General features: G+C 36.7%; 1 protein-coding gene across 4 annotated transcripts in view; it reads right to left on the reverse strand.

Annotated features, from left to right (window-relative positions):
• TUBGCP6 (tubulin gamma complex component 6) overlaps window positions 1-20781 on the reverse strand; it is a 29538-nt gene that overhangs the window by 6065 nt on the left and 2692 nt on the right. For 2 of the 4 annotated variants that reach the window (XM_068402296.1, XM_068402295.1), the window contains exons 3-25: window positions 20136-20299; window positions 18521-18731; window positions 17808-17981; window positions 16632-16753; window positions 16229-16304; window positions 15615-15724; window positions 13663-13754; window positions 13430-13569; window positions 11621-11770; window positions 10921-11002; window positions 10755-10843; window positions 10455-10570; window positions 9646-9784; window positions 9439-9555; window positions 7879-9193; window positions 7420-7475; window positions 6969-7161; window positions 6528-6696; window positions 5057-5198; window positions 3318-3512; window positions 2909-3041; window positions 2464-2677; window positions 851-1050 (exon numbers count right to left, since the gene is read on the reverse strand). In XM_068402296.1, the coding sequence (XP_068258397.1) occupies window positions 851-1050; window positions 2464-2677; window positions 2909-3041; window positions 3318-3512; window positions 5057-5198; window positions 6528-6696; window positions 6969-7161; window positions 7420-7475; window positions 7879-9193; window positions 9439-9555; window positions 9646-9784; window positions 10455-10570; window positions 10755-10843; window positions 10921-11002; window positions 11621-11770; window positions 13430-13569; window positions 13663-13754; window positions 15615-15724; window positions 16229-16304; window positions 16632-16753; window positions 17808-17981; window positions 18521-18731; window positions 20136-20299 (4399 nt within the window). Of the gene's footprint in view, window positions 1-850; window positions 1051-2463; window positions 2678-2908; window positions 3042-3317; window positions 3513-5056; window positions 5199-6527; window positions 6697-6968; window positions 7162-7419; window positions 7476-7878; window positions 9194-9438; window positions 9556-9645; window positions 9785-10454; window positions 10571-10754; window positions 10844-10920; window positions 11003-11620; window positions 11771-13429; window positions 13570-13662; window positions 13755-15614; window positions 15725-16228; window positions 16305-16631; window positions 16754-17807; window positions 17982-18520; window positions 18732-20135; window positions 20300-20781 lie in introns of those variants that run through there. The other 2 variants (XM_068402297.1, XM_068402298.1) reach the window with 2 other exon arrangements.

The following is a 20781-nucleotide window of genomic DNA, read 5'->3' on the forward strand; positions in this document are numbered from 1 at the left end:
TTTGACACCATTTTTGGACACCCTTAAAGAATAAAAAGGGCAGCTCATTTCCTGAAGAATGTAGTCTGACTAGAAAATATTGTAGAAAAATAGATCTAAGGAAAACAGTTGCACTTCCTTCAGGAATTAAGGGATTTCTGAAAAAAAAACCAAACCCCATGAACCACCTTTGTACTCAGGGGAAGGATAAGTAAATTCTACTAAAAACACAAGCAAGATCTGAAAGAGAAATGGAGAGGAAAGACAGATCAACCATATCCTCACATTATAGGCTAACCTGACAACGAGAAGGAATTTTATCACGTTAAAGGAAAGAACATTTGGCAAACGATCTATGCAGCTGAAAAACACTTGCCTGAAGCACTGGATATAAGGTCCAACCAGGGCTAGGAGCCCCTCTGAGCTTTAGTCCAACATGAGAATCAGAGTTTTCAAGTCTCATCACAATTGTAATACTCAACTACTGCAGATACATCTGAAATCACTTCTAAGTGGTATCTAACTATCTCTCATTGTGGCCAATAAAAAGTTCCAGAACTCAATTCCAGAGAAAACAAAAATGTAAGCACATATATACAGCTAAATACCAAATACTTATTTTGCAAATTAGCAAAAACTTATGGTCAGTTTTGGGTTATCTGTTAGATTTCTTGTGTGGACATTTTAATTGATGGATATGCAGATCTTTGCAAACAACAATAATGCAGTTTTCATTTGGGAACTACATTTTCTAGCACATGCTAAGTACACACATCTTCCTACTTTTACGTTATACTTCCAAAACCTCTTTGTAATCTTTTCAGTTGTCAGTTGACTTTTTCTTCTATCTAGAATTTATGCAATTTCTTACCTTTGAATAAGAAGTGGGAGTAGTACTTGAAGGTATTGTACGACTGCTGCATCAGACCAAAGTTGGGATGAACAGCCGTTTGCTTCCCTGCATCGAAGCTCCATGACTGAGAGATCAGCTGGCTGCGGAACTTCAAGATGAGGCTGAAGATGCTGTGTATAATGTTCATCACAGGGGCTGCTTTCTCTGTCAACAGACCCCTAAGAGAACAAAAACAACTTTAGAAATGTAATTGACATAATCTATTGGTTGTAGGAAGAAAAATACAAAGGGGTGACAATCCTTTAGGTTTCCTCTTTAATTGCTTTAAAAATAAATCCACAAGACTGCAGCCAACTGTAATGGTGATTTTAAAAAAGGTGCCTAAGCCTAACACAGTTTGCTTGCTCTTCCAAGAAACTGATATTTGCACTAGCGTGTCTGATTTCTAGAATGACATCTGCATCTGCAAAAGAGACAGCATTTAAAAACAGTATCATGCTCTGAGTTTCCTTAAACTTTAATCCTCTCTCATCCCATCACCTGGTATCCAAACAGCAGCTTTAGGCAAGTTTTTTCTTATTAAAACAGAGAGAGCGAGAGACAAGAAAGGACAGATTTCTTCTTTATAATTTCTGTTCTTTATAATCTCTTCTCCCTCCATGTCCCCACTTTATCATTCCAGTGTATACTCTTTAAGAAGAAACCAAATAAACCCTAGCTCCCCTCTTCTTATTCACACCACCCTCCTGCCTCATATACAGTAACCAAAGGGCTAAAAGCTTGTGATTCCTCCAAGACAGATGTCTCTTAGAATCACAGAATGGTTTGGGTTGGAAGGGACCTTAAAGATCATCTAGTTCCAAACCCCCTGCCACAGGCAGGGACATCTTTCCTCTAGACCAGGTTGCTCAAAGCCCCATCCAACCTGGCCTTAAACACTGCCAGGGAGGGGGCAGCCACAACTTCTCTGGGCAACCTGTTCCAGTGTCTCACCACCCTCACAGTAAAGAATTTCTTCCTATTATCTAATCTAAATCTACCCTCTTATAGTTTAAAACCATTCCCCCTTGTCCTGTCGCTACTTGCCCTTGTAAAAAGGGACTGCACTGATCATAAATCTGAACAGAGGCACCAGGTCACATTTGTTCTTCAAAGTCCAGTCCTGGTCACTGCACATACATTAAAGGCATATACAATGTATAGAAGAAGCCTTTTACAATCCTTGAGCTAGGCTTACTTGTGCACACTACTCATGCTGAATGAAACAGCATTCATGTACAAAGGCTATGACAAGGGTGGGGTGAAAGAACAGAACTGTGGCAAGCGTGCTCTTAGTCTCCAGGTTAGAGCTGCCCTGAGTGGACTTGCAGCTTGCAGAGGCAGAGTGAACAGGATCTGGAGGCAACTCCAAGGACTCTGGGGAAATGAAGAGGATAGGTAGCTGAGGAAAAGTATCAAAGTATGGACTTCATAACATGCCATGAAGTTTGTTTCCCTTCCATAAGAACACTTTCATATGTAAAGACTACTTGGTATGTCAGGCAGAAGTCACACTTGCACAAATACACTAGACTAGACTGGCAGCTCCATTAACTTAAATATTTGAAGCAAAAATAAATATGGTAGCTTGCCTGAAGATTGCTTTGTTGAGGTATTCAGCATGTGTTCTGTGAATTTCTTCCAGGTTGCCTACAGAAGACAGTTTGTTTCCAAATTCACACCATGTAACATGAAGAATCTGATTAGCAATGTAACCTTGAATAACTTTCACGAAATGCTGCATTTCATGTTTATACAGCTGGAGCTGTCGAAACTGAACAGAATTTGATGCACGACTCACTAAAGCTGAAAATAAAACCAGAAATATGTTATCATCAGCACCCACAGAGACTGCCTAATATCAGGATTTTTAAAAGAATTAAGGTTTCTGTTAGTAGAGTCTGTTTAAAATGCCAAGGAAGTTTCTTTTAAAAAATTGTGGCTTTTGAAGCTTGACATGACTGTTTACAAGCAATTGTCCAGCACAGGGTGCTAAAAGCTTTTTAAATAGGACGTTCTCTAGTTCACTCATCTTACCAGTGCGTTTTAAGTGAAACCAAACATCCTTGAGAGTCCACACCATGTGCTTCAGCTGAAGCAAAAAGGAGAAGATCTTGTTGTATTTATTCATGCAGCTCTCAGTAATGACAATGTTCAGAGGCCAGTCAACCTAGGAGAAATAACCAAGTGCTGATCATACTACATTTTTGTGTTAGAAATCATAAGAATATTTCAGAATAAGTATTTCAGGGACATACAAATTAATATATGTATTTTAATAATATAATACAATGGCCAGGCTAAGTAAATCCTGTCATTTCCATGACACAATTTTTTTACTCCATTCTTAAAGGTATTCCATTACTAAGAACACATTCACTCTATGATGGTACGTAAGAAACATGGTATAATTGCAGTACTACTACCTTTCTCCATGCTTTCTTACCTTGTACCTTAGCTCTAAGCAACTCAGAGCATCGGGCGCATTGGGCTTGAACACCTCTGGAAGGTACTTGAGGGCAAAAGAAAGATTGGAAGCAAGCTGGGTGTCACCATGAAGACTGTACTGTAATGCTTTATTTAGGATAGAATTGAGAACCAGTGGATTCAGCAATTCACCAGGTGTTTGTCCTGATCCAAGCTAGGGGTAAAAAGAAAAAAAAAAATCCTAATTACACAGTATTAATAAAGAGTCTTGGCTCCTGAACACAGATGAACTAAAGCAGAATGGTAAAGTGGTAACTTCCCTGCCTTGCTCCACCATTCTGACTGGAAGTTTCTACTTCTGCCGTAGGGATGCAAAAACAGAATGAGAAGCAACTTCTGAACTATTTGCTGTGCACAGCATGAAGGTAATATCAAAATAAATCAGTACAGATATGAGATGTTGGACTGCAGTTTGCTGCAGTTCCGGAGCTGCCTACACATCCCTACTGCAGGGAATGCAGCCTCTAGGCTTCAGTGCGGCAGAAAACCAGTGACAGGACCAGTATTATCCATCTGACTCACAGAATCATGAATGAAGCAAAAAGCACATTACTTGTCCTCCTTCTGGAGAAAGCATCTAACCTGTGCAATATGATTTCTGCTGTTTCACAGCTGTCCTTCACATATGCTGCACTGCTTCCCCCTTTTCATTTTATTTATTATCTCATTATTATCTCATATTGCCTCCAAAATAGGATGCCAACTCAATTTTTATACAGCACTATTTTTTTTTTTATGCTGTGTAAAGCTTTTCTTGTTCATGGGCTTTTCAGGGAGCTGTCTGAAAGAAAATGCTCACATAACTTCTCATTAGTCCTGAAACAGGCAGATAGAATTCTGTCTCTTGCCATCTACCAACATAAGCTAAAAATTTCATTGATCTGACATCCCACTAGCCATGCCTCAAATTCATATGAGGTTCACAAATGCAAACATTCATGAGGATGCTTTTAAATCAGCAGATATTAGATAGCAGACTCCAATCTGCCTATCTATCTCATCAACTCAACACCCTCAGAGGTTTACAAATAAAGCTATTAATCAAGTCTAAATCCCCAAGTGCTTTCCCTAGTTGGGTCTAAAGCATTCTTAGGATTCAGAGAAATGCATTAACTATCCTACAGCCACATATCTCCACTAGCAACCAGCTATATTAACCCAGGCTGTCCCTCATATATCCCTCTTCAGATGCCCTCCCCTCTGGTCTATACGATACTTGAGGTAAGAGTAGGTATTTTGCAACACAGGCCTTTCCACTGGATTTTAGCAAATGGCAACAGGCTCTTCCAGCCTTACTGACAGCAGATGGGAGGGGACAGAGCAATAGTGCAGCAGTTTTCACAGGCAAGAGTGAGATACACTTCCATGACTGCTTATCTGTCAAAATTTCAAATTATTATCCTCAATGTGCCAAATCCTTGTACTCTCTCTATTGCTGGGATTATCAGTAGGAAATACTACTCTCTTCCTTGGGGCTTCCCTGGGCATGGGCATCCCTTCCAAGCAAAGACATTCTTTTGCTTCAGTCCTTACAACGTTAACAGAGTTCCTTGCTACAAGACTTCTCAACACGGCACAAAAGAGGAAAACAGCACAAGCCAGGATTTCAGTTCACACCATTCCCATCCAAATTAATCCAGAGGTGTAAAGCTAAAGCAGACAACCCAAAAACAAGGGTCAAGACAACAAACCAAATACCTTCTCAAACAACAGGTCACTCAGCGACTGAGCAAACTCCCCATCTTCCATTAACAAAAAGTGCCTCAGTGCTTCAAAATGCTTCTCTACATTCAGTTCCACAAAGTAGTAATCAACTATTGCTTTGTTCACAAGAGAAACACTAAGAATAAAAACACAGAAAAGGTATTATTCTTACAAGCAACTCCTTCCTTACTGTTAACATTCAGCTGTGGCTACATCAGATTAATGCTCCAGTACTTAACTCTGATATTCAAGACAGGATTCACACAAGCAAAAAAAATGAGACCAAAAATCTTCATCTAGAATACACCACAATAAAACCTACCACTTAAGATAAGTGGGTTTCGAAGAGTACTGTGGAAGTATTTTAAGACTGGCTAAATATACATGCTGCTGGGCCTGGAGCAACATTTTATCAATAGCCTTCTGACTTATCTCAGTCACCTACACAAACAGATTAGGAAAGGCTATTAAATCCCCAAGAAGAATATCCTAATAGGCAAAGCTCTGACACAAGATATTGAGGGCAGCTCTGTAATACAGTTTGCAGCATAGTGTAGGTATTCAAGCTAGCTTTAAATAATTTAACTTGCCTATCAGGGATAGGCTAATTCTGCCAGCACACAACTCAGGCTCGCTTACTTTGCTTTGCTGAATACATGAACCTGTATACAGATCGTTCTGGTAGCCAATCTGGATGTTCAAAACTAAGTTAGATAATTAGATCTTCCTACATTGCACCAAACTTTGAGTATAGCATACTTGGAGTTAGTAAGTGGAAACACAAACTTACAAGAAAGAAGATTCCAAAACAGGAAGCATTTCAACACGTCTGTGAATAACTGTTTTCATTACAGAAGCTAATCTTGTACATAATAACAAACTTTTCTTTAAAATACCACTAGATACACTAATAAAATGGTCCAACATATATGTGGTTTCCCTATATATTCCAATAGTAACAAGAACAGCTTCTATTAAACTTTGTAACAGCCTTGAAGCTGGAGTTCCCACAGAAACATATATCCTGATCAGTATGCATAAGCTTTCACATAATCAAAAGATTTTTCTTTTTTTTTTCCATTATCTTTCACCTGCCAAATAAAACCTGGCATAAACATTACAAATAATACACCTTCTTTTTAAAAGAACAAAGAAACCAATGGTGTCAAAACCACCGCTACACAGTCCACGAGTCTGAGAACAAACACTTCCCTCCAAGTCCTTGTATTTCAAATAGACCTTCAAATTTTTGATTCACACATAAAAATGTAAGTTTATGTTAATATTTATAATGCAAATCTGAACTTCTTAGTTAGTAATGGACCATCCACTGAACCACTTCTGGGAGCAAAGAGAAAAATTAAAAGAACAGATCCATGTGCAAGTCCTGTCTCACAAAAGAACTAATGAAGAACACGACATTAATTGCTGAATTATGGATTCACTATTTCTAACAAATACTCACTGAGATACGAGTGGAGCAGTAATAGAACGTTTCATCAGCACTGGCAGAGATAAGAGCTCACTCAGCTGTACAGCCGTTTCATCTGTTGCTGACTGTACCATAGGGTCCACAGGAAACGTGTACGATCTTGGTATCACATGATGCAAGAGATGAGAAACTGGTAGTTCTGCTGAATTTAAAAATATAAAACCACTGTAAGTTATTATATTTAAGAAATTTGATAATGTGTTTCTATTAAACTCTATAAACCCCTTTAGGTTAGAAAATCATAATGTGTCAAAATGTATTTCTCATCTTTGTGCCTAGAAGCAAATTGTTTGGCTACCGCAGTTCATAACATTGGTAATTTACTGGTATTCGGGTATTTTTTCTGGCACTCAGCTTTCTTGCTCAAGTTTACCACATCTTCTATTGATCTACTGTTCCAACAGTTCTACTCACACATCAAATCATAACTATCTTGATATTTTTCAATACAATACTGATCCGATAAGGCTTTCAAATAAGCTTGTTCTTTCTTCCATTTATCTTCCTCTCCCTCTTCCTCCTCCGTAGTCTCACAGGCATTAGCTTCAGAAAATAAAGTTTCTTGAGGCACAGTATCTTGTGGAATTGCTTTTTCAGGTTCTTCTGCCTAAAACAAAAAAATGGACAAATTTTATGAGAGATGCCGGCTTTGTCTACTCACATTTAATGTGTTCTTACAGGTAATTGGCAAGTTGTTCCAACTGAAAATAAAACAGCTCACCCACCTCTACTCTTCTGACATGTAAACACAATATGGTATTACAGCGATTACTAGGTTAGGACAGAAATGTACTATCTTAAATACCAGTGTGTTTAATCTTTCAAAGGAAAAGGAAGTCTTCTCAACAACTGCTTTGTTTCTTACCTGTAAGGTCTGTGAGGAATCTGAAGAAGGGTTCTGGTTGACCACATTTGTGATTACTGTAATTACAAGTAAATTAAAGAGAGCATTTACGTAGACCTGCTTATAATACTTAGTTCATACTTAAGATCTGCTACCAAAGTTCTTCAAAATTTCTCTGTAGACTGTCACAGAAACAACCACCCCAGTAACAGTCCCTCCCCACAGTCCCACCCAGGCAGTTTTGCGCGCTTTCTCCACTCGAGATCACACGAGGACCTGTTTCATGAAGTTTCAGACTACAATTTTTTTCATGCTCTATTTCTTGTCTTGGAGACAAGACTAAGCTCAGATTCTTTCCTCTGAATTCTAACAGTGTCCAAAAAGTTATGCAAGGAATTAAGTAATAAGTATCCATTTTGAACATAAACATTTACAGTTACTTAAACAAATGCTGACTGAATAAACTTAATTTTATTTTACCTTCTTGTTTCTCTTCCATTATATTTTCTTTTTTGTCATCTTTAGTATTAGCATCAGGAAAGACTGGAACATTGTCAGATGACTGCAACTGTGGTAAAGTCTTTTCCCTAACTTGTGATGTTTTTGGTTCCTTTCTGCTCCCTTCAGCAGGAGATAATTCTTCACTATACAGAAGTGTTTGAACTGTGGAGTCAGATGAAGGACCAGAAATGGTTTTACGATGAGGTATTGGATCATTTTCTGTAGATGGGGCCCACTTCCCTATTTGAATGCTTGACTGGGATGCGTGACCAAACGGGCTCCAACGAGATTTCAAAGGCTCTGTATCTGAAACCAGTTCTCTGGTTTTGATGTGCGACTGTGAAGCATGCCCATGGATGTTCCAACGAGGTCTAGCTGAGATCACCTCTGACACATTTTCACCAATCTTGATATTGGCATCAGATGCATGACCATGGATGTTCCACCGAGGCCTTGTAGGAGCTACATTTGACACATACTCTCCAATCTTAATATTGGCTTCTGAAGCATGTCCATGAATGTTCCACCTAGGCCTTGAGGGCTCTACCTCTGAAGCGTATTCCCCAATTTTAATATGAGCTTCAGAAACATGCCCATGAATATTCCACCGGGGTCGGCTAGATTCAACTTCAGAAGTATAGCTGCTCATTTTTATACGGGAGTCTGAAGAATGCCCATAAGGTCTTGAATGTGCCTGGTAAGTGTCCACTTGAGGTACATATTCTCCCACTCTAATGTTGGCATCAGATGCATGTCCATAAATGTTCCACCGAGGCCTTCTGTACTCTACATCAAATCCATTTTCTCCAACTCTAACATGTCCCTGCCAAGCTGCAGATGGTGTGAGAACTGTACTAAAATCATACTCGCTTTGCTGATGCAATGGTGCATTGTCTTCTTCTTCCAGTGCTCCTCTCAAGACAGGTTGATTTTCACTTACTTGAGAAGTCTCAGAAAGGTCCGAGTTAATATTTCGGAATGCTTCATCTAGCAAAGATCCTTGTACACTAATGGCAACAGGTTGTTCGTCTTGTGGCTTTGATAAGAAATCTTCTATATTCACATTGGATTCAGGCAAGGAATCAGCACTACATAGACGACTACACGCTTTCCCTGAACTTTGGAGACTGCTTTCAGATACTGCTGATTTAGGCTGAAAATGCTGATCAGCATTATTATTTGTTGGCTCCGGCACGGGCAGTGCTTTGTCAGCAGAAGTAGCATATTCCAGTCCAGGTTGATATTCTTTTCTGTCAACTGTCTCATTAGAATGCAGAAGTTTCACAGAAGACACCTAAAAAAGAAATAATTATTATACTGTATGGCTAGTCACATAATCAAGGTACTTATTAGGGCGCCTCTTTATTACAAGTAAGATTTAAAATTTTCCAATTTTTCAGATGTAGTACAAATAATGTGATAACTACTCACCCTGCTGTTATAGTGAAACTTCTGTTTACTGAACTGAAATGAACCATGAACTCCCTTGAGGCAAACTTGGAACAGCAACCTGGAATTTATGGAAGAAAATAAACTCACCTGTGAATGTGGATCTTTCACAACAGGGTTTTTATCTAAAGCCAACTGGCACTGATTATAAGGAATAATATCTAATTTTCTCCTGTAGTTTCCATCTGGAAGTTTTTCAAGCATTTCCTATAATAAAAAAATGACAAAACCAAAAGTCTTTAAGTACCAAGTACCAAATTTTCTAATTTAGATTTCTTAAATCTTTTCAGTAGATACCTCGGTGCATTTTTGATCTTCTAATAGAAACTTAAGACGGGCTGTTTCCAACTTGTGTCGCTGGATTTTCCATAACGCTCTTTGTTCCCTACGGGCTGCATCATCAGAAAGTTTGCTATAATGGTCAATTAATTCTTGCCTAAATGAAGGCAAAAATAAAGCTAAGTTACAGGTTTTCACATACTGATTTTCATCTTCCCTTCTAAAGAATAAGACCTTTTGGCACTTCAGAACTCAGAAGCAATTTTTTAAAAGTAGAAGCCAGAGGCCTCAATCACAAAGAATAAACTGGTGGAGAAACCAGGACTGTATTCTTAGTCAATATGTATTTCTGTAACTATTCTTAATGTGTCACTCATTTATCTTAAGTATTTTTAGATATAACACAAGAAAGTGAAATACAACTAGTTGCACAAGAACGATTCAAATCATTATCAAACTCCTCCGTCTGCTTTTTAGTTCTGCTTTGACACACATGCCACCATTTTTGCTGGGGGCTCAGCTTTTAATTGTAAGATGTAGTTAAATTGTTTCCTCAAATTCTGATCATAACAAAAACCAGACTGGATAGAGCTGGCACAAATCAGTGGGTCCCAGATTTTTGGGCCATTAACCATTCCTAAATCACAAAATTGCTCACAGATTACCAAAAATCCTTACATCCATCTTTTAACTGCAGACATTACCCTTAGAGAGCAACGTCTGGGAACTGCTAGTACTATAAATTTGAATATACAATAATTTTTCCTGAGGTCTTTATGATGGTTTTGGAGTATCTAAGCTTCGGGATACTACTCAGATACATTTACCTTGCCTTTTTTTCCAGTTCTTCTTCTAAAGCTTTCAGTCTTTTTTCTCTCTCTCTGAGTTCTCGGGCATAGCTGAAATCATCATCAATCTCCTCTTGCTTTATTGCAAGGCGACGCTGCATAAATATTTTAAACTTTTAAAAGCCATTCTCAATACTAGCTGTAATGCACACATCTTGCAGAAGTTCTTTTTTGTACTCCATGAGCTACTCATTCAACTTCCGTACAATAAATCAAGATATCCTTTTAATTATTTGCCTAAGAAATACAGTTGGCCTTTAGAAGCACACACAGAAATACCTCTTGGTCTTTTGCAAATTGCTCTTTCAGCTTCTGAAACTGTTCCCGTTTCTTTGCATCCAAAGCCGTTCGTTCTGATATTTGTCGATCTGTATTACAATAAAGATATTGTTAGTTTACATTAACAAACGCGCTAGAAAAGACGTGAAACACCACAGCAACTTACCATTAATGGCTTGTAGTACTTTGCTAGCAGTTTCTCGAGCATGAACAATTAATTCTTGTTTAGCTATTTCCATGCGCAAATCCTAAAAAAAAAAAAAAACCAAACAAAAATACAGGTGGGATTTTTTTCTATTATTTTAGACTTGAAAATACACTGTTGCAAAGACAGATGCACACTTTATAGTGGTTATTAATCTATAATTACAGTACAGAAATATGAACAAAGCAATTAATTAAATGGCAAGTCTATAAACTAATATTGAAAGTTAATACTCCAGACCTTACAACAAACCAAATCCATCTGACATATACACTACATTGATAGCATCTGAAAGACAAGTCTCTTTATAACTAAGAGTTCTGAGTCTTATCTGTTTACTAATTAGCTTGTCACATTTGTTAAATTAAAATCCAACAATCTTTTCAGTAGGAGGGCAAATCTGCTGCTGCAAAGAACTAAGATGGAAGTCCAAAACTCATTTAGTATATGAAAATGCCACCAAATGACAACACACCACCTACACTTTTAAAAGCTATATTAAATAATTTTATTTCCTGCAATAATAATTCAAACAGCAATTGACCAATGAAAAGAATTCTGACCATAAACACAAATTCTTTCAAAGTTACAAATACTCATTTTTCATTTCTGTTAAGAAAAAATTCCCAACAATAAGGTTTTAATTCTGTTATTCATCTACCTTTTCCTCCTTGCTTATGGAACTGTATCGGGCAATTCTTTCCATTCGACCTACATACACTGCACAATCTCTCTCAACTTCTTTCAGCTCCTCCAGCGAAAAAATAACTGAAATCCGGGGAACAGGTATATCTGACCAACATATATAATGCTGAAAAATGACAGATTTCCTTTTAAATACATTTTTTAAATTGTAAAATGTTAGATTATGAACTCACATTATATATTTTTTTAACTTAGCAATGCTTCAAGATACTGAAACAAGCCTCCACACAGGATCTAAAATTATAATTAATCAATTTTAGCATTTATATCATTCAAAGTAGGAAACAGAGGTATAATGTCTCAGAACTTGGATCATAGGTCAAATTCTCAGGGTTCCCTCTTTCCCACTGAATTGGACAGGAATCTAAAAATCTGATAAATACATTTATACTAGTCATGCTCTAAATGCCAAAAATTTTGCTTTTCTGAATATCCAAATTAACTGAGCCTGAGTAAGTCAGCACTGAATGCATCTCCCCTATCAAAAGTTAGGTTTTGTTCACTTATATCCCCCACAGATCCCCACTTAACAGGAGCTACCTGGAATATAACTAACACACACCTACAGGAGAGAGCTCTACACAAGACATAACTCTCAAAAATATGGCCAGTGCACACCACAGACCACTTATTCTCTAAGCTAAGTATCTTCAGTCTTTCTGCTCCACCTCAAGCTCCCTAAACCTCTGAAGCTGTTCTACTCAGTGCAGAAAACAGATAAGTGAGCTTTAAAAAAAAAAAAACAAAAATACAGAGCGTATAAGCATGCTCACACTGCATTCCCCAGTCTACTGTTGGGATGCCATGCCCAGAGCTGCATTCCTGGGACTGTGTTAGCCTAAGCAAAAGGGAAGAGCCAACTGTTTAGGGCATTATCAAGGAAAGGGATGACATGTGACTGGCATTTTCACACAGATGGAAGATGACTGAACATGTTCTATCTATGTGAGTGGCAAAGCTGTAATTTATAATGGAAATGATGGCTGACACTTTTTTATAAAAAGGTGTGACACCTGAGTCACGGTTTGAGAATGCTTATCAGAGCAGACTCAGGAGAACTAGCAGAGGGTCATCTCACTTGAGATATTAGGCTTATGCCTGATAACCGGTATCAGATATCTGATACTGAGCTGCTCAGCTCTGTCAAGACTGGGCAGCTCTGATCTTAAAAAGAAAGAAAATACTAGTTAATTGGGAAAGAGTGCCTATAGACTTTAGACACCTCTGTGGTTGTTTCATTGTTAGACACACATAGACACAAAGTAGTTTAACATGTTTTTCTTGCCAAGGACAAGACTCATTCTGCAAAATATGAATAAACAGAATTACTTAAGCACTTCTTAGAAAGGTAGCGATAGAGCTGAAACGCAAGAGCTACGCAGAACTGAGTCAAGACCTGGTAAGTAAGGCATCTTTAAACCAAAAATAGTAGTGTGAGTTGTGTGGAAAATGGAAGGCACATGCTTGGAAGCCCAAAACATTTGTGCTTTCAATACAAAGGAAAATAAGAAATATAGCATGTGCATTGGATACGATAAATTTGATGCTGTTAAAAATTTGTATTTCTGCAGTGAGGTGTTAGCAAGTGGAGTCGATAATTGGCTCACAAATATCTGAGAGCAAGTAATTGCCTTTCATGAATCAACATCCCACTTATGCAATACCAGTTTTCAAAAAAGGAGTGAACTTGCTAAAAAACTACAAACTTGCTCTAAAGAGACACGATTTTCTCAATGTAATAGGAAGGAACCAAACCAAAACTTACCCTCGGACAGCACAATTTCAGCAAGTTTATAGTTTTCCCACATATGTATACATCATTAGCAATATGTTTAAGAAATACAGGGACACAGTCTTCTACTTCTTTTGAAATCAAAACATATCCATGAGTCCAGTAATGTTTATCTACACATCAAACAAAAAGACGAAGGTATGCATTTTTAATTACTTAACAGCACAAATTATATAAATTAGAAATGCTCCATATACATACTGTACCTCTGAAACAAAGATAATCCTCATTCACCTGGATCATAAATTCTCCATAAACATCTCTGAATACACCACTGTATACCCAATCATAGATAAATCTAAAAAAAACCATAATTGTACAATATTGAAAATCAATCCTCTTGCCTTCTCAACTTTGTTATAACCAAACAGTAAGTATATTCTTTAAAACATCAAAACACACAAGCTATAAGCAGGATAAAAAACAGCAATTAAGTGCTGTCACACTGATATTTAAAGACATACACAGGATTTTGTCTCTACATTTTTCTTAAAAGAAACCATCTTTATACAGAACATTTCAGTGATAATTAGTTAAGATGAAAGAATATTGCCTTAATTAAAATGATCTTTTTATTTCTGTATATTAATTTACTAAGTATATATTAAAAATTTCCAGAAATCTTTGCAGCACATCAAAAGCTTAGTGAGAGATAAGCAGGAAGGATTTATTTTTAAAGAGAGGTAACTTTAGCAGGGAGAAACTGAAAGGGTGTAAAACAAAAATGCCCGGACCTAGAGACATTTTTAATATACATGCAATAATGAGAACTACTATTTTGGAATATTTATTCATGCTTTTTCATATTTCCTCTGTGTAAAACCAAACTTTTGAAGAAATAAAAAAAAATCTGAAGCTATAGCTAAAAAGGCTCGGAGCACCTTGAAGCTAATCTTTTATTTTCTTACTAATTGCAATACTAACACTGTTTCTAGACGTTGGGTCAGTGTAACAAATAGGAAGTATTTGGCACAGGAATCACTGTTCAATTTTAAGGTTGTAAGTAAAAAGTTGTAAGTAAAAAGTTAGTAACTTTTGAAGTGTTAAATCTGATGTTCCTATGATTTATTTGAGCAACAACTTCTATTATTTAATTTCTTTCAGATTAATAAATGAGTGGGTAACACTTTATGCAGATAATGGAGGCCTCCTTCCAAGGCAGCCCTGATCGTGTATGACTGATGTTTCAGCTGAGATCTGCAACAGATTTAGGAGTCAATGCAATGTAAGTACCACATACTACTAAGCATACTTTCATATTTTTTAGGTTCCTTGTGATGCCATGACATCCTGCCCTTGGTATTTCAGAAATCTGACCACCTTCTATAAATTGCAGGGCAGGAGCTGTGAAGATATTTCAATGAATCTTCTCGTAAATCTGAAACTAAATTTCTCCAAATAACATTTTATGTAGAAGGAAGAAGTTAAGTGTGGCCACGGGAGGAACCTTAAATTTAGAGCATTTTGACAGATTTTGGTCTTCTCTTTCCAGTATCATCACATCTATTACATATCATTGTAAACTAATAATGGGCTACAGCTATAATTCCTATATACAGCTATTTAAAAAAATTTAGCATCTCTTCAGAAGTCTATAAACAGTTTCTAAATTGATGTGCGCTGCTTAATAAAACTGCTGCAATCCAAGGAACTCTACTTCTTATTGTTAGTTAGTTACATCTACTTAATGAAAACAATTTTTTTTAATTTTTGCTTACTGAAAAGCCCACAAGAAAAAGACAGTGGAAATAAGCATGAACTTTACCAGTTTGTGCAACACCAAGAGGAAACTGTTAGTTGCCAGTTTCAGGATTTTACTACAGGTATGAGAAGAAAAAAAAATAGAAGTTTATCAGAGTCTTATATTCCAGCATGAATTTCCAGGACCAGCAGCAAGAAAGAAGCCTTATTTACATGTATTTATTTACTAATCTAGTCACACATAAAACCCTTATGTCGTTACTGAGCTGGAAAAGAGAGGGAAAGAAGGCTTCAGCAAAATGAAATATTTTTAATATGTATTTTGCAGATAGAGCCACATCTTATACTTTTTCTGAAAAATGTTAAAAGCTATTGTTAAATTAGCAGAGTTACTCACCAGATTACTAATTCAGAACTGCTCTTAAACACAATTATGCAGAGAACAGTATGGACGCACCTTGTGTACGGTTCACAGCTCGTCTTCAACAAAGACAGAAGAACTGGATAATGCTCATTACTACAGTTGTTGAGAGCCTCTTTGTACAGATATGAAAGCAATTTAACACCCTAAAAATTGAAAAATATTCTAGTGTTAGGCAACGAACTTCACAACAACTTTAATAACAAAAGACTCATAAATACACAGCTTTACACGTTTCACTAGACACAAAAAGCAGGATTTATCTCACCTCCCCTAGCTATCTGCAGTTAAGATCACTTTATCTGAGCTAGTTACCTCAAGCTCACTTTACAGTCACTGGAGGGAAACGGGTATCTTTAGAGCTGGATTCATTTGACTTGCTACAAACATATGCTTTAGAATGAAATGACGTGCACTCTAAGGCTTATTTTGGGTCCTTTGTTTACTTTAGGAATTGAAAACATAGGACAAAATTCCAAATTTTAAAATGTCTGGAGAAAGGATCATGGCATTCTAACTGGAGATCCAAGGTCATATCTTTGATAGCAGAGAGACCAACACTAAATATTTTATGTAAAATCCTACCTAATTTTGAAGAATATTAACACTGTAACCCAAACCAAACATAAAAACAGCAAATTAGTTATCACCGTAGGAAATGAAGCACCAGCTCCACCACTGATCCCCAGCGCTGCTGTTCCTATGCCACAAAGTTCAGCTAAATACCTAGAAAACAATATTAAAATGTACGTAACAATTTCAATCAGAAGTCTCTGAGATCACAGTGATGTGAACTTTGCTAAAGTTGAATATCATACAACAACCCTACTGTATCAGTGTAACGATAACAGGGATAACAAAGAAACTGCATATAAAGACATGTTTTCCCTAGAACCTTCTGAATATAAAGAATCTTTCTGTTAAAATAGAGAAAAAATACTGAAAGACTATGTAAGAACGCCTGTGTAATATTGTCTATTTTAGTGTATCTGAAGAAATAGATTGCTTTTTTCCTGTTATGAAAAGCTTAAATATTTAATATTATTCTCTTACCTCAACTGACGACCTAATTTTCTGAAGAGAAAGCTGATTGTTAGAAGACTTAAAGTAGGCGGTGTTGACAAAACACAGGCTCGGTAATACTGAAGATACTTTCTCAGCCCACTTGTGAATGCCTAGTATCAACAGAAAATATTTAAAGTCTTACTGTTAAAGCTGTTAATAGTCTGTCTATGTCTCACACCAATTGCATCAGGACGAAAACAAACCTTTTACTAAAATAATTTGCATATGCAGGTAAGAGGGACTTGTATACCAAAGTAAGGGGAAAGTAAGAGTCCATGCAACTCCAGACATTCAAATCAGCCAGATCTCCTCTATACTCCTTATACATCCAACGCATGGAGCCGGTACCCACATACAGTATAATAAAGCATCTTAGTTCAGCTTCTTTGAATTGCCCTTTGAGGAGCTCCTCGTTCCCTAACAGCTAGAATATGAATCTAGGGAAACCTGTTTCCTTACTTTCATGCCTAAATTGGATACTGGAAAAAACTCGCCTAGAACTTTTTCTAACAAGACAGGGAGAGAGACCTTCTCATTCAATTTCTATTAACACTGCTGTAAATCAAATATTCAGAAGGAACACATTTTCATAACCAATCCTAACTTAATTCTATGCATTAGAAAGAGATAAAATCACCTGATATTACACAGTGTACGTACAGCTCAGCATAATATACAGAGGACTGACAGGGAAAAGTTGCACTTAATTCTGAACTGAGAAAAAGTAATTAAAGCTATTAAATATTGTATTTCTCTATTTCAGCTTTTATTTTTTAAATATGCATATTATATATATACATACTGTATTAAGAAAGTTCTTGTATTTTAATTTCATACATCTTAATGTATAAATACGTAATGTTTTTAAAACATCTAAAAATTATATTCCTTCAGTCCTCAACAGAACAACATGACTAAACAAATCACACTTCAGGTAATGAAGACCTTTTACCATGTTTCAGTGCAAGCAAGCCCTAAGCACACAGAGCCATGATTTAAACACAGTGGCACCGTTCATTGTCGACCTAGGATGGACGTTACACTTAAAACGCTTGGCAGTTTTGCAGAACGCAGAAATTCCAGCTTTACACGAAATCAAAGCTACCTTTTTTACCTAAGATAATTGGCCCATTAAATCTAGATGATTTAATACAACTGTTTTACCTGAAACACAAGTCCTTTGCTGTATGAAGAATCTAAAACTGGCTGAAGAGAAAAATGACTTAGTCGTGTGTAATAAGTTCCATACTCTGCAACTTCTGAGAGTAGGTTGTGCATTGTCTCTGGTGAAGTTCCAGATACATATACTCCCTCCTTTATCACAAATGTCTGAGCAGACTAAAAGGATATAGGGAGGAAAAAAAAGGCAGATTCAAGTATTTCACAGCTGTACTCTGATTTAAAATAGCAAACATTTACACACAAAAATAACAGCAGACAAATTTTCAGTTTAGATACTCTGGTGACTGAGACTATATAGCTAGGACAGTGTGATAAACATATTAAATTGTAGCAAAATTTCAGGAGTATGAATCGTATTTTCAAATATACAGAATAAGACTCATTGTCTAATTCCTTAAAGAAAATCCAATCTACAAAACTATTTACACGTCTATGTTCAAGTATTCATAAACCTATTTTCACTTAGAGGACTACAAGTACTCTTAGCCTATTACAATAACATCATTATTGCAACATATATATATATATATATATATATATATATACTGTCTTACTGCCATTAGATCACATTCAACTTTTTAACAATATGCACAACTGCAAGATCTCAAAAGAAGGAAATGTATTGAAGAGGAAACCTCTACAAAGAAAAAAAGAAAACCACACAACTATGAAGCACAGTTAAAAATCCTCCATACCTGATTGAGTGAAAACGTAGTGGATACCACACCAATGAGGACATTCAAGACATCCTTGACCAGTTCAGGTTCTTTCATTAGCATAAGCTGTGGAAGCTGAAGCACAGTATTACTAAACAGTTGCAGTTCCCCTTCTCGAAGTTTGTAAAATTTGTCAAAAGCTTCCCTCCCAGCTTCAGTAAGATACGGTTCCTCTTTTTTACCAGGTGGGCTGTGTCAGAGTAAACACAACATTACAAGGTGATTATATGAAAAGGAAATGTATCTCCTAAAGAAAAAAAGGCATTTCAGAATTTTACACAGCCAGTACTGACCACAGAAAAAACTACTAGTAATATAGTACATTTTCAAGGGAATGTGCATTCAGTCAATGAAACCATAGCCCAGACTCAGTACAGCGAAGAAATAGGTAGATAATTTCAACACCAGTCCAGAGACAGAAACCTTGACAGAGAACTACCAGCTTCTTTTGTGGCCCTCCCTGATGCAGTTTTCAGATTAGGAAAATGAGGTCAATATATACCATATTTCAGGGTCCATGTAATACTAATACTCAAATATATTAAAGAGTAATATGCTCAAAATGCTACAATGATTTGTATTAACACATTTTTAGCTCTTCCCAGAGAGGATTACTATCCCCTCCAAAACAATTTCTCCTTCCAATTCTTCCAAAAATTCTGAATTCTAGTAGAATCTATTACGTGAAAGCTGTCAGGCATATGGTCTAAATTTGACTCTAAGATCCTCACAGTCTAAACGGTAGCAAAAAAACCTGACTTCTACTAGGAACAAAGTTAGAGTATGCTACAGTGGCTTTGCAAAAGAACTTCTGAGTTTCTGAGCTTCTCAGGCTCCGAGTTGACAAAACACTGTACAACACTGCAACAGACACATCACTGGATTACTATTTAAAATTACAGAAAACATACAATGCAAAGTTTCTCCAAGAATCAGGCACAACACTGTCCATCAGGAATGTAAGGAAGATACCTGCCATACCTCCCTTTTTTTTTTTTTCTTCCATTTAGGGAAGCTAAGAAGCTTTAACAGGGCTAAAAAAAGCCTTCTCTCAGGAGATGCACCTTCTACTCAAGAGCCACAAGAACTACAAGCCTAACTATACCATCAAGAAGTCTGTTATAATGATTTGTTTTGGTTACAGACAGGGAAAAGGAATACAATACTGTACAATACTGGGAGATATGGGTTTAATTATTCTCGTTCTCTACAACTACCACTTTCTCTTTTGAAACTGAAAATATGGAATCATTTTAGACTGAGATAAATTCCATAGTGCATAAGAAGTCAGATCAGTTAGAAAAGTGTCGCACTTCACACAAACAGCAAGCGTTCCCATAATCCCTTCAGTGTTTTTGACAAAGGTGATTTTGTTTTACCTCTTCCTATGAAACAGCTGCAATCTAAGAACTAGTCTATTGAAACTGCATGACTTTATTCCTTTCTCAACCATTAATGCAGTATATTGAATTCTATGAATTAACTATGCACATTTCACTATTTATACTGAGGTCATTTGGAATGAAGATGAAATGCACCTTCACACATTTGCATATGATGCATAGTAAGTTTGCCAGTAACATCAGACACATACTATCCAATTCTTTCCCAACATCTTCGTTTGCTGGGTCCATATGTAAGCACTGCATCCCACAAGTCTATATCTGGAGTCATGCTCGGCTCTGACTGAGAATCAGGAGTCAGATTGGACGCTGACTGGAATCCCTCATCTTCTGACTGGTCTATACTTTGGGGAACCTGTCAGAGAGAGTTCAAAAGTTACACATGAAAACATTTTACTGAAGAAACATATGCTAATAAAGATGTTCTGCTATCATTCGTGATCAAGTGACTCTACATGATTCAACCTGTGTTGTCCACCTTCCCTTCGTATCTATTTTAAGTTTTTCCTGTAAGTACTCTTTTCATTTGATAAGTCTCTATGGGTAATAATGCCTATATATAAAACAACAATCACAATTAAAATAATATACTAAGTTTGTTGGTGTTAAACTTTCATCTTACTCCTTTGGTAAGCATATAGTTCTACAAATAGAGAATCTGAGGTCTGGATATTCAACAATATGTAACACTAATAAAATCATACTGCTCAGTATTTCATTTGAGCAAATGATCCAGGCCCTAATTCTTCAAATTTGTGAACATTCTGTTAACTATGACTAACATAGTTTGTTCCCTTATGCTTACTCATATACAGAAAATCTGTAGATGTCCAAACA

This window comes from Nyctibius grandis, chromosome 5, assembly GCF_013368605.1.
Source record: "Nyctibius grandis isolate bNycGra1 chromosome 5, bNycGra1.pri, whole genome shotgun sequence".
Taxonomy (NCBI): domain Eukaryota; kingdom Metazoa; phylum Chordata; class Aves; order Nyctibiiformes; family Nyctibiidae; genus Nyctibius; species Nyctibius grandis.